General features: G+C 41.9%; 1 protein-coding gene across 2 annotated transcripts; it reads left to right on the top strand.

Annotated features, from left to right (window-relative positions):
• Positions 1–31: 31 nt before the first annotated feature.
• Positions 32–11,089, top strand: MRPL23 (mitochondrial ribosomal protein L23). 2 transcript variants are annotated; one of them, NM_001245729.1, is given in 5 exon segments: positions 32–96; positions 243–365; positions 983–1,065; positions 2,898–2,971; positions 10,741–11,086. In NM_001245729.1, coding segments are annotated over 4 exon segments (327 nt in total). In that variant the 5' UTR covers positions 32–96; positions 243–360; the 3' UTR covers positions 10,906–11,086.
• Positions 11,090–12,732: the final 1,643 nt, after the last annotated feature.

Here is a 12,732-nt window from a genome sequence, read left to right as displayed (position 1 = left end):
CCGCGCCAGCAGGGGGCGCCGCCGCGCCGCCGGAGCCGCTCTGGGCCGGCGCTCCCGCGGGGCGGCCATGGCGGCGGCGGGCGGCAGGAGGGCCGTGTGAGCCGGGCGGGCCGGACCGGGCCGGGCGGGCCGGGCCGGGCGGCGGGCAGGGAAGGGGTGCGGCGGGGACCGCTGGGGCTCAGGCGGGGCAGCGGGGTGGGGGGCCGGCCGGCCGGTCGGTGAGCGGCGGTGTGTTCCCGCAGGTACCCGCTGTTCCAGAGGGGCGGCCCGCAGCTGCGGATCTTCCGTCCCAACTTCTTCATGCTGGCGGTGCGGCCCGGCGTGCCCCAGCCCGAGGACACCGTGCAGTTCCGCGTCTCCATGGAGTGAGTGCGGGCTCGGAGCCGGCCCAGGGGCTCAGGGCCGGCAGGGAAGGGGAAGGGCCCCCTCTGCATCAGGCAGACCTGGCTGAGCGCACGGGTTTAATGACGAGCTTTGCGTGGCTCCTCTCCCCGAGTGTTAGTGAGGCTCGGCCTTCCCAGGGACGGGCTTGGGAAGAAGAAGTGCTTAGAATTTGATCCAGGGTAAGCAAGGTGGTATCCAGTTATTTGTCAGGACTCTCTCAGCCTGACCAGTTTGCTGGCACACATTAGAACCTGTAAGACTGTGGCAGGTTCCATAAGATCAGCAGCTCCTACTCAGAATAAAGGCATCTCAGGTTGGGCAGTGAGAAAGCCTGCTGAACACAGAATATACCTGGCATTTTGAATGTTAAGGCTGCAGAGGATAAAGTATTTGACAGTTGTTACAGTTTATGGATCATAAATTGCTGTAGCAGTGTGTGGTCTAGATTGAGTTTACACTTTCATGTCGTAAATCTGTCTTGGTTAAAGCAAGAAGAAGACATATTTATTCCTCAGTATCAATCAGTCTCTAGTTTATTTTGTTTAAATATTTACACTTCTTTTTCTTTCTTTCCCCAAAATGTTTTTTCATTGCCTAGAATGACCAAGCTGGACATCAGGAATTACCTTGAAAGAATATACAATGTGCCTGTAGCTGCTGTGAGAACCAGGATACAGTATGGTAAGTGCAGCTGAGTAATGCAAAGGAATGCATTCCTGTGCAGCCAGAGTAGACTTTTACTTTTCAAAAGGTCTGTTAGATTTCAGCAGACTTTGCTTGCAGTGGTTCCAGGTGCTTAGCTGTTAGCATAGTTGTTTATTCATCCCCTCAAATGAACATGCACCACTTCATATTTGAATGCTGTGATTAAATGGTGATGTAAGTTTCACTCTGAAAAGAAAAATCTGAATTTAAAAAGGCTGATCATCCTGACAGTTTTCTAGCTTGTGCTTTTGTAGTTGATACTTGAAGACCAGTGGGTGTCTCCCTTCAGAAGGAACTGCTTCATGTGTTTTAGTACAAGTAGTAATTAAATTTAAATTCATCTGTAGCCTTCATTTAAAAAAATGAGCTGAGATTAGTTTGCATGCACACACAGGAGGTGTTACGGTCTAACAAAAGGTAAAATTTGTAGAGCAAAGAAGAATGCTCTGTTGAACCAGTAGATAATGCCAGAAAAACATATTGACAAACTTTCAGGTTTTTATCATCTTTTGTTACCAGATTTCTGCTACAGATTTGAATGTTTCCACTTGTGGTATTTCTCTCTTGTCCAACCCCTAGAAACAGTAACAAGAACAAAAAACCACCCAAATGTCCGCCAAAAACCCAACAAAAAAACAACCCAAGAGAAAAAGAAGAAACATTCCTAGTTTAACCTATGCTGAATTCTGACTTAGAGGCAGATGGACTCATCTCTAACTGAAATAAGATAAATCTAGATAATATCACCTTTACATAGGGATGCTTCCTTCCCCAGAGCATCTCTGATTGCAGTTTGGATGCAGTCAGAAATATTTTTCTTTTTTTTTTTCTCATGTTAATTTCCATTTTTTATTACCAGGCAGTGTAATTATTGGATGGAGAGTGACTTGTTGGTTAGGACATCTTTGATGGCTGGGTTTTTGATTTTTCATGTAGTGACTCTATGAAAGGAATTGTCTGTTTACAATGGTAAGATAAAGGATGACTTTAAAAGGAATAGGAAAAAAGACCTGTAGTAGTGGAAAATGAAGGATAAAAGAAAAAGCTTCAAAATAAGGTTCTAAAACTCTTAACTTACAAAGGAAGGAAAAAACCTGGAAGTATCATCTGTAATATGTGAAAACCAGAATTAAATACCAAACACATGTAGTTCCAAACAGCACTGAAAAATAGTCATGCTTGTTCTTATAACCATTTTGTCCCCCACTGCTAGTTTTAGGTGATGGTATATAGACAGGGATTAAAGAGGGTTAGAACTCCCAATAGTCTGAGAGCTTTAGTAGCTGCCTGACACGAAGAGGGTGAGTTGTACTCCCCACTTCACTTGTGACCAGCATGGTTGGAGAAGCTTGAGGTGCTTTAGTTTGTTTGGATGTGGAATATAATATCCTGGTGTATAAACACTAGATCCAACTCATCGCTGAATAGTAAAAATTGTCAGTTTAAGGCTACTCGGTGGTAATTTTCCCCTTGTCTTCCTGAAGCTGTGGATGTTAGGAAGGCAGTTTATCACCCCTGGCCCCTACCTGGGGGACTTTTCTCTTTGCTTCTTTGCAGACTTTGTGTGTGAAGGCACAGTGTCAGCAGGCTGGTGATGCCTTCTTTCCCTGCTTGTAAACGAGGAGAGCAGTGTCTACCAGTTTATTAAAATACACTTTAATAATTGTGGTATTGTGCTAGTAGTGAAGAAAGAGTATTCCTCTTAACAATAAATTAGAGATAGCCAAGTCCCTCCTTCAGCTTAGCCTTGCTTTGGAGAATTCAGAAGTCCTGGGAAGTAAAAGGTGGGATTCTTTTCATTCCTGCAGGTGCAAACAACAAGAGGAATCACAGGAATCAGAGAGTGAAGAAGCCAGATTACAAGGTCGCCTATGTACAGCTGGTGAGTTAACATGGAAGGCACTGTTAACCAGCCAAGCTGAAAGTAATGCCAGTGAGTTGTGCTGGTTGGCTGAATTATTTCTGCCAATCCTCTAATACCAACAGTTTCTTTAACACATTCCAGAATGTAAAGAGATTTAAATGACTTGCTCTACAGATCAAATTCAAACAAAATAAGTCCCGTGTTGGTTTGAGGTCTGTCTGTAGGTTGTGGGCTGATGTCATAGGGTGCTGTTTTGCCAGAGAGTTTCATGCTGACCCTGTAGTCTGTGTGCTGGAAGGTTCACAACTTATGTGGTTGATTGCTGAAATGTCCAGTAAGTGAAAGAATACATTGTGAGGGTAGGGAACTTCTTATTAAAGGTCTTTGGATTTCAGAGAAGACTAAGGCTTATTCCTTGGGGAGCCTTTAGTCATGTCTAAACAAGTTTGCTTTGTGGCTGAACAGGATTCTGAAACATATATTGGCTGCCCAGTGGAAAAGGAGCTTCATGTTCATGTAAATTTCTTTCATAACAGGACCAATTTATAGTTTAAACTTCTGTCGGGCTTACCTGTCTTTATGCAAAAAAGAAGTGCAACCAGTGACAGAAAACCCCTTCACATACCGAAATGACATTAAAGGGATGGTATTTATGGTTGTAAAACCAGAAGCTCAAAATTGCAGTGGGCAACACAACGTCACTGTTAACTCTGTCTTGGGACAAGGATTCAGTGTTGGAGGAACACTCTGTGACCCTAAAGACTGGCTAAGATTTCATATGGACTTGGGGTCAAACTCAAGAGGCACAAACAATGGGAAATCTGATTTTTAATATTTCAAAGTTTAAATATACTTAGAAGTTTTTTTCTAAGCCCTTCTGGGAAGGGGACTAGAAAGGAAAGTGAGGACAGAGTGTTTTTCTAGACAGCCCTTACCTAATTTAAAAGAACAGTGTAAAGTTCGATGTTACTAAAAAGTAACAGTTATATTGAGATGAGTTAATTTTATTTACTCTGCTGAAGTTAAAGGCAGCCTCATCTCTGTGAGGATTTTACATTACTATGGCTAAAATGCACATTCCTTTTTCAAGGAAGAGTTTGCTTTGGCGAGCAAATTCTCCCTCCTGGATTGTCTGTGTTAGGTTTTTGTTTGCTGGAGAGCAGGACTGTATGATTAGGAAGTGAATGCTTGAATTGATGATCTTGTATCTCACAAGTTGCTTTCTCTGGGTGTTGTTCCCTTTAGTAGGAAGTTGCAGGCACTTTGCATTGCCACAGCCCCTGCTAGTGACTTCCTTGCTTTTAGAAACTTGTTTCCTAAGACAGAAGGAGACATGGGTCTCTAGTGAGCTGTAGTCAGTTCTCAAATTTTATTTCACTGTAATGCAGTCTTTTGTCCTATGTCTGCTGAGGTGAGAAGGAGGTAGTCTGCAACCCATAGATACTCAGGGGGAAGGAGTGGGAAGCAGAATGCTGCTGCTCTGTTGGAGCAAGAGGTTTAAGGCAGTGTCTTTTTACATTATTTCACGTTCAGCCTCTCAACCTGGAATAGTTGCCATAACCTTAAGGGTTGGTCAGCCCAGGTGTGGAGATTTACCTAAACAAGCTTGGTATTGGAGGCAGGTGCGCAGGAGTAGTTTGATTGTTCCTCCAGCCTCCCATTTTGTCTTCTGGGCAATGCACAGAGCACTGTTGCACTGTAGCTGAGGTCCCATAGTACACGGGACAGCAAGAGTCCCTTACTGCCTTGCACTGTAATAAGTTCTTAAGGAATGCCATGTTTTCCATCTCTTCCATGAACAGGGTCAGGGGACCACTTTTTGGTGGTGTTTTTCATGTCCAGGGAGGGAATCCTGGCTGTTTGTTAAACTCTTGCTGGTGAAGCTTGGTGTCTGTATTTTTTCCTCACCTCATTCCTGGTCTCTTTGGTCTATTTTTCTCCTATTGTTGTTGTGGTCTGTTAATTACATTAACATTTAGGTTTCTTTATTCCTCCCCCTTTCTCTTTTTACTTTTGTTTGTTGCTTTTCATCACTAGCTCTGATGTCTCAGACAATGAGCTCCCAGCTCTGTGTTCACACCAGCTTGAAACAGTGGGTGAAGCCAGAAACCCAGTGTCATTTCTGAATCTAAAGGGTTTGCCTTCGTTCTCATTCATGGTGTGATCAGGCCATTAGAGGCCCCATGCAGTCCATTGTTACTATCTGCCTAATTTAGGAAAGTCTTTGGTAACCACTGTAAAATCCTTATTTTCATGAGAATTAGTTTGCATCTGCCATGAGTCAGAGTAGCTGGGCTTTCCCACCATTTTTACCAGCTGTGTTTTCTCTCATTAGTCCAGTTTCAAGTTAAAACTGCTTATGACTGGAAAAATATGAATATGTTTTTGTAAGCTCTTGGGTTGATCTTTCTGTTGCCCACTAGGTGGAAGTACTGCTCTTTCCAGTGTGACATTGCAGCTGTGGTGCAGTTTACCTGAATGAAAATTGAGTTTATTCTCATGAGTAGTTATGTTTCCCTGCTTCATAAAGCATCACCTTATGTGTCCCAGTGCAACACACACATCCTTTGACTTACTGCAAGTATCTCAAAGGTGGAAGGTGTATGAAGTCATAGTCAACATGCCCTTAGGTGTCAGACTATGCCCCAGCTGCTCCACATGTAAGCATTGTTGTCCTTTCTTTTCCAAATACTATTTCTTGGAGATTCAGAGCTGTTTACTTTATTCTCAGGCGGTAACTGGACAAATACATGATCTGTCCAAGCATAATATTTTCACACTAAAAAAATACCTCGAATCATAGAAGGCTGTGGATCAACAATATCTTGCCATTCCAGCGCCTGCTTGCCTTTTTTCCCCTTTTGGAATGTGGTGAGAAAGGTTTAAGTTAGAGACTTATGGTCCTGTTTATCAAATGCTACTTTTCTACACTGTTCTGTTTTTTGAATTAAACCCAAGTTTTGTATCTTTGCAAACTAGATAAAATACATGTACTACAGCAGCCTTTCTCTTTACTCCAATACATCTATAATTATTATTATGAACATAATTAAAAAAAAAAAGAAGAAAAGAAAGCCAGTGGGAAACTTTGCAGTTGAATTAACATCAGGGAAATGAAAAAAAAACAACAACATCCCCTCCTTCTCCTCCTTCAATGTTCTCACTGGTTTAGCTTAGCAGGTGTTAGTACCTGTGGGAGCACAACTGTAGACAAGCCTCTGGAATCCAGACCTATTTTTAATTAAACCTGTTTTGAGAAATCTAGTGGAGATGGCTTTAAAAAGGAGTCTGACCTTGTCAGCGTTAGGACTAACACCTATTTAGCTGTTTGAATGATGGCACCGGTGGGAACATTTTTGCAAATGCTTTCTCCTCAACCCCCGTTTAGAGTATCCTGTACATTCACAGTACAGGATAGCCTATTTACACATCAGATGTGACAGCAGTTTTCTTTTGAATTCAGAGGAAACTTGGGTGATCCATATGCAGTGTTGTTCCTGAGTGGATTTTTGAAGTTGCTTTCTGTGCTATTTTTCCATACGTTTTAGCATCAGATGTTACCACTGCAGTAGTAGGAGAATTGTTCAAATGCACTGGATTATTAAACTTAGCTGCATTTGCTGCTACTGCTGGACTGAATCCCATGCTTTTGGGAGTCCAACATTTTTGTAGTTAATGATACAATAAACATCACTTTTCTGTTAATTCTGAAGGACAGTAGTAAGTGCTTCAATTATCCAAATAACCAGAAGATCTCACAGCTGTTTACATGATTGGTGTTTGCTGCATTATTGCTGCACAGTAATATCTGTGCTGATCTTCCATTTCAGGGGACTCAAAGGTCAGAGAAGTATAAGTGAATTTGTGCTGGATAATCCTACTAGCAGTTTTCTGACGTGAGCTCAGCAGTGGAAAGGCCAGCACTTGACTTCATAGGCTTAATTAAGCCTATCAATTAAAATTAATGGAGGCAATTGTGCCACTCCTATGATAACTCCTTAGATAGACTCCAAGAACAAGGTGTCTTTTCAGCCTTTCTTAGGATAAAGGCTTGAAATCTAACAGGAAAATACATGTTGGATGCTTAAGTCACTTTTTGTGTGAAGGATGTTACTGGCATTTAACAAATGAGTCCTCATAAGGCCTTTTATATAATTCGCTTTTATTTTGGGTAATACTGAATTGAGAATTAGAGGAGTAGCAGTTTAAATGGTCCCTTTTCTGTTATCTGAACACTCGTGAGACCACACATCCCACTTGTGCATAACCTTAGAATTTGTAGGGAAAAGGGAGATCACTGGGAAGACCCCAAACTGTGAAGAGCAATGTGCAAAATCATGTTGCCTTTATTTTTTAGGTGTTCAGTGCCACCTCTGACTTGCTTTGTTCAGGGCTTTTTGCTCCTTTTTTTAATAGTATTGTAGGGCTTTGCTTGAGAGCAAGGTGAACACATGGTGGTAGAGCTTGCCCTGACAAATTCCAGAGTATCAGGGGATCACTTCACATTAGTGAAAAAGATCTTTTGTTGTCAGTGCACCGCCCACTTCCATGACAGACTGAATTATCCTAGCAAAATTACTTTTTTTCCAGTGTGTCTTTTTCACTGGATTTTTTTTTTTAGCACAGCTGTGTTGAGTAGAAAGGTGGTGTTATCTTCTCCCCTTTTCTTTGTGCTTCTAGCTAAGGTAATTATGCTGGCAGAAGTTCTAAAGCAGAAGCAAGTTCTAGCCTTTTTAGAGGCTACTTCAGCTTATGATAATTTCAGTAATTCAGCAATTAAAGGGATAAATGGTTTGCAACATGTAAATCTATGGACAAATGCAAGGTTTTCAAGTAGGGCAGAATCTTCTTTTCCGGTTGGATATGCCAGCACTTCATGTTCTAGCAATTTGTAAACCAGATAAACCCTGATGAACTTTGTAAAAATTGCTTGCTTCATTCCAGTGAGGATTTCATTCTGAGAATGCATTTATCATATGGTTGTCAGATGGTTGCTATATAGAAGGAAAAACTTCTGCAAAGAAGAAGTTTAATGAAAAGCAGCACTGTGCAAAGGAGTGACAAGCCCTCTGTCCCTTTGGCAGGCTTTTTTTTAAGGAGGTGGCATATGAGCTTGAGCCTCAGTAGCCTCTGGCATTATGTAGAAGATGCATTGAGTGTAAATATGCCTGGACAGACTCACAATCCTTTATGTAAGTTGATGCCTTTTGGTATTTTTGAAATTTTGAAATACCCAAGATACAGGCTTCTTCTGAAAAGTAGCTACTGAGCATGCACAACAGCTATTTTTCAAACAGCTTTCATCACTCCAGAGCCTTACAGTGCAGTATTACTGCAGAGTATTGTTACTTAAGATTTATCAACCTTCAGTTCTCAGGGTGTAATGTCTTGGCTGTTTCAAATCATGTTTGGCTGCCAGCCAAAATCAGAATTTCTTCACAAAACAAGAGCTGGAAAGAGCCAACTTGTCTGTGCTGATTTGGATTTATTAAAAGATTCCAGATACAGATTGACATTTTCAGCTCAATATTTGACTTCCACCAGCCTTGAAGTGGGAACTGTGAGCACTTTGATAAACAGCTTAAAGGTTTGTCTGGTTTTGCTACAGCCTCTGTGTGTATATTTTTTGTTTTCTTCCCTCTTTTTAAAATAACAACTGTTTTGCAATGCTTAGTGAATTACCGTGGAAGTTGTTAGTATGCTTTAGGGACGGCTTTCCTTCATTCTCCAATAAGGGAAATGCATTGGTCGTGGAAGCATACCAGAAGGCAAGAGCTGCATAACAAGAACAGTCCCTTACTACAGTGTTACCAATATTAATAGTTCTCAGATTTTCAGTGGAGGTGGTGTGCCTACCATGTTAGCCTGAGTTGTTTTCTGACTTGTTTAGCTAAAATGGCTTCCTCTCCAGGGCAGACAGGTCTTTAGTGTGGGCCCTGTCTGTTCTGTAGGTCCTGCAGGGCTGAGTGACCTGCAGTGCAGTTAAAACACAGCAATTTTTTGTAATATTAGCAAATTCCTTTCCAAATGCTTCAGTGTGCTAAAATCGTGGGCAGTGCTTGGCCTCAAGGGTGCTTGTTGCTGATCCTAGTACAGGAAGAGAAGTTCAGAAGGCTGCAGCTTTGGGCTTGCTCAAGGACCCTGGTAAGGCCAATTTCTGTGCCATGAAATGGGACTGTGCTTTAGCTGTCAGAGGACAGCTATTATGAGGATACCTGTTGGTAATTTAAAGGTACAAAAGAGCTGAAACCCCAGAGTGTACATCAATGGAAAAGAAAACCTTGATATGTTCCAGTTGAGCTTATCCAGGCTAGACTCAAGGAAAAAGCAATGTACACAGCAGCTCCCTTGTTATTTTTGTAGTATGGTCAGGCTCTTAGGAAACCCCCAAGAAGTATGCACTACAAAAACAACCGGAGCATTGCTGGGTAGAGTTGGTATTTTGTAGATTCTAGTCTGGATAATCTCATCTGGGATAATACATGCTTTTTTCTCTCCAAAGCATATGAGGTTTAGATTTTTTCACACCTGTTATTCGCCAGGTTGAGTGTATATGATTAAATAAAACATAACAGACATTCAGCTGGGTCACAGACATGGTAATGGTTCTGTTGGATTTATTTATGTCATACTTCTGATCCCAAAATGCAGAGTAGGTATGCTGGGGAAGGCTCCTTTCATGTCCTTTGTGGAACCATTTCATAACTGAGCCTCTTGTTTGGTTGTATTTACTGAATAAATTTAAAGACTGGCTGACCTGAAAAAAAAGCCAAACCCGCCTGTTTTTATCTGAAGCAGTTAAATGCTTTTCTTGAGATTTCTGTATGCAGAATGCTTCCAAAGAAGTTAATCTATGGTAACGTTTAGAAGTGTTTTGGAGAATAGTTTTAGGGTTATGGGTGACATGTTACAAGTTTTATTGTGCAAGGTCCCATACAGAATAGGAGGGCTGATATTGTTGAGTTTAATGAAGTTGTGCTTAGAGCAAATGCCACTAAAAATAAGTAGGTAATGTTAATGGGATAGTTCATTTCCACAGAAAAAATGGTTTCCTGCTGCTAGATAAAAACCAGAGACCAAGCAGTGTTTGTTTTCCAAGTAGGAGACATAGATCTGATGATGGTGTTTCACTAAAATGACTTGTCTGTTAGGCAGAATGACTGATGCAGATGTAATCACTTTAATCTCATTAGTGATATATTAGACAGATTGTTCCCACTGTAATTGTTTTACACCATAGACTTTATGTCTGTTGATAAGAGACCTCTGATATCTGTTATTCTGTATTCCCACATTACACCCTCTAATAACAGCTGCTAGGACTGCTCTCTCTTATCCTTAGCGGAAATCTAAACAACTACAACCACTACTCATATCCTGAGTGTTAACATAATGAATGCCTGCTCCACTGTGTATTTCCCTGGTGGTGTTACTTTAACAAAATCACTTATTTTGCTCATCTTGCTTTTACTGTATGATTCACACAATATCTCTGAGTTGATTCAAAGTCTTTGAAGAGATGTTCCATTTCCTGATCATTCATCTGTTAAAAAAAAAAAAAAAAAAGATGTCAGTATCTTAAGTAGCACACAGGAGGAGAGGCTGAAAGTTAGGTTTTGAGGAAAAGGGATGTACATGTATCTTGGGGACATGGGTGGAAAGAGATTTTGGGAGGTCATGAGGTACCATTCTGCACTAGCTGAAAATTCAGGGTGGTGATTCACCCTAAGATCATAGCTATTGCAGAAAGGCTGGAATGTCTCTCTGACCATTTGTTTTCTCTTTAGGGTCAAGGACAAACATTTCAGTTTCCCAACCTATTTCCAGAGAAAGAACAAGACGCAGAAACTCGCTCTTTCGATGACTTCAGGGATAAATATATGGAGAAAGAGAAGCAGAAGGAGGAAGGTGACCCCAGACGAGGTGGAGTCCCTGATTGGTTTGGACTTTGAAGCCAGCTGCCTTCCTTTAGGCCCAGAGGGATTTTGATTAGCACAACTTGCACTCTTCTCTTCTCTTTTTGTAATGATCGAATGTTTATTCTTGAGCAGCCCTTGCTAGCATGTTTTTTTGTTTCTGGCTGTTTGTACATGACTACAACAAAATGGCCCTGAAGAAATAAAAAGGTAAAATTAATCTGACTGCACCAGGTCTTTTCTGTGAACTTGTGGACTGTTTCTAAAATGTGGAATTCCTTGTTGTAATTTCTGACTATGAGAGTGTCATTGTGCCTATCTTTTTTGTGCTGCTGTGGGTTGTTTTGAGTAGAACTTGGGTATTTAATTTCCTAGGATATGTGCAGTTTGTGTTGACTAGAATGTCTAAAAGTCAAGGTAGGTTAGCCAGAGGTGGACTTGGAAGTGTAGAAAACTGGACTATAGGCTCAGGATGTAGGGTTCCCCTATTGTCACTTACTATGTCCTACTATCTTATTGCCTTCCTTGCAGTGGCCCCTCCTGTCCTGGAGAAACACACGTGATCTTAATGTGCTCTTATAACAGTTGTGTGGCATTTTGGGGACAGGCTTGATAGGACAGGTTTGTGACTGTGCACATATGTGTTTGATCCCCTTAAGCATCAAGAAGCAGACAGAGGTGGTGCACATCTCTGCTTGCTGTTGTGCTGTGCAGGTAGCTGTCCTCTGTGGCCAGCCTGCCTTAGGAATGTTTACTGGTGTAGTTGTGCTGGTTTCCTTCCCCACTCCACAGCTACCTTGCAGTGCTGGCAAGTGTTCTGTGTGGACACAGTTGTATTGGCATAGAAATGCTTCTGCCAATGTAGCCTGTGTTGTGCTGAGGACTAATAAAAAGACTCCTTTTACTTTTTCTGATGTAACTGCCTCTACTTCCAAGTTACTGATGCCAGGGTAGTGGTAGAACTTTTCTAGGCCTTCTGGGCTGCCACGTTCAGTGTTTTCATTTCTTGCCTCTGTGGCTGTTTCTCCTCGCTCTGATGAGGATATTTCCTCTTTGTCAATAATGTGGTTTGCTGTTGTGTCAGAAATAGTAGGGGGAAAGGAGGGCTAGGAAGGACTTCACAGATAGAGAAGGGTGTCTCTGCAGGCTGCTGCAACACAGCACATGCAGGGTTAAATGTATAGCTAATGTTTCCCTGGCTTTTGAATTCTTCCACTTGGAGCAATAGGCAGGATGGTGAATGAGCCAATGCCTTCAACGCTTCTACCCGGGTGCTCTCCTTTATTGTTCTGTGTCGAACTTCTTGTTTGGACAGCTAGGGAGATGTTTACAAGGAAACAGCTTTTCTCCAGAGAGTCAATCCAAGTAGGATTTTACGCACCCCCTTCTGTTCATTAGTCACCTCCTTATCCCTGCTACTTTCCTTGTGCATGACAGTCCACCTCCTTCTGTGGTTTGTTGCTTACACCCCCCCCCCCCTTGTCCACTTTCCAAGGGGGATCATGCATGATCTAAGTTAGCTAGTACTTAAACAGAGAGATGCTCTTAGCGAGGAGGGAGATAAGGAGGATTTGCTACTCCCAGCCTGCCAGCAGAGTTACAATAGCAGATATGGAAAAATACTGACTTCACTGAAAACAGTTCACGTGCTTGGCATATCTGCAAAGGCAACATTTCCAGAGTTTTGTAGTGACATGTGGAGCTCCAGGTTAAATCAGAAGCTGGCCTGCAGATTTAAAGTAGAGTGACTGAATTTGTCTGGGTGCAAGGGTCTCTCTGCTGTACACAGCCTCCTCCTCCCACCTCCTTTGTTTAATACATTTTTTAAAGGAGCTGTTTCTCAAACTCACACATCAGTATGAA

Source organism: Taeniopygia guttata, chromosome 5 (assembly GCF_048771995.1).
Source record: "Taeniopygia guttata chromosome 5, bTaeGut7.mat, whole genome shotgun sequence".
Taxonomy (NCBI): Eukaryota; Metazoa; Chordata; class Aves; order Passeriformes; family Estrildidae; genus Taeniopygia; species Taeniopygia guttata.
The sequence above is the reverse complement of the archived record's forward strand: the minus strand, read 5'-3'. Positions and strand labels throughout refer to the sequence as shown.

Excerpts from the sequence above, each read along its gene's own strand:
- MRPL23 (XM_072929348.1), top strand. The coding sequence starts at position 301 with ATGCTGGCGGTGCGGCCCGGCGTGCCCCAGCCCGAGGACACCGTGCAG. Across the intron at positions 366-982 it reads CAGTTCCGCGTCTCCATGGA|AATGACCAAGCTGGACATCA; the intron begins GTGAGTGCGGGC and ends TTCATTGCCTAG. Across the intron at positions 2,972-10,740 it reads AGGTCGCCTATGTACAGCTG|GGTCAAGGACAAACATTTCA; the intron begins GTGAGTTAACAT and ends TTTTCTCTTTAG.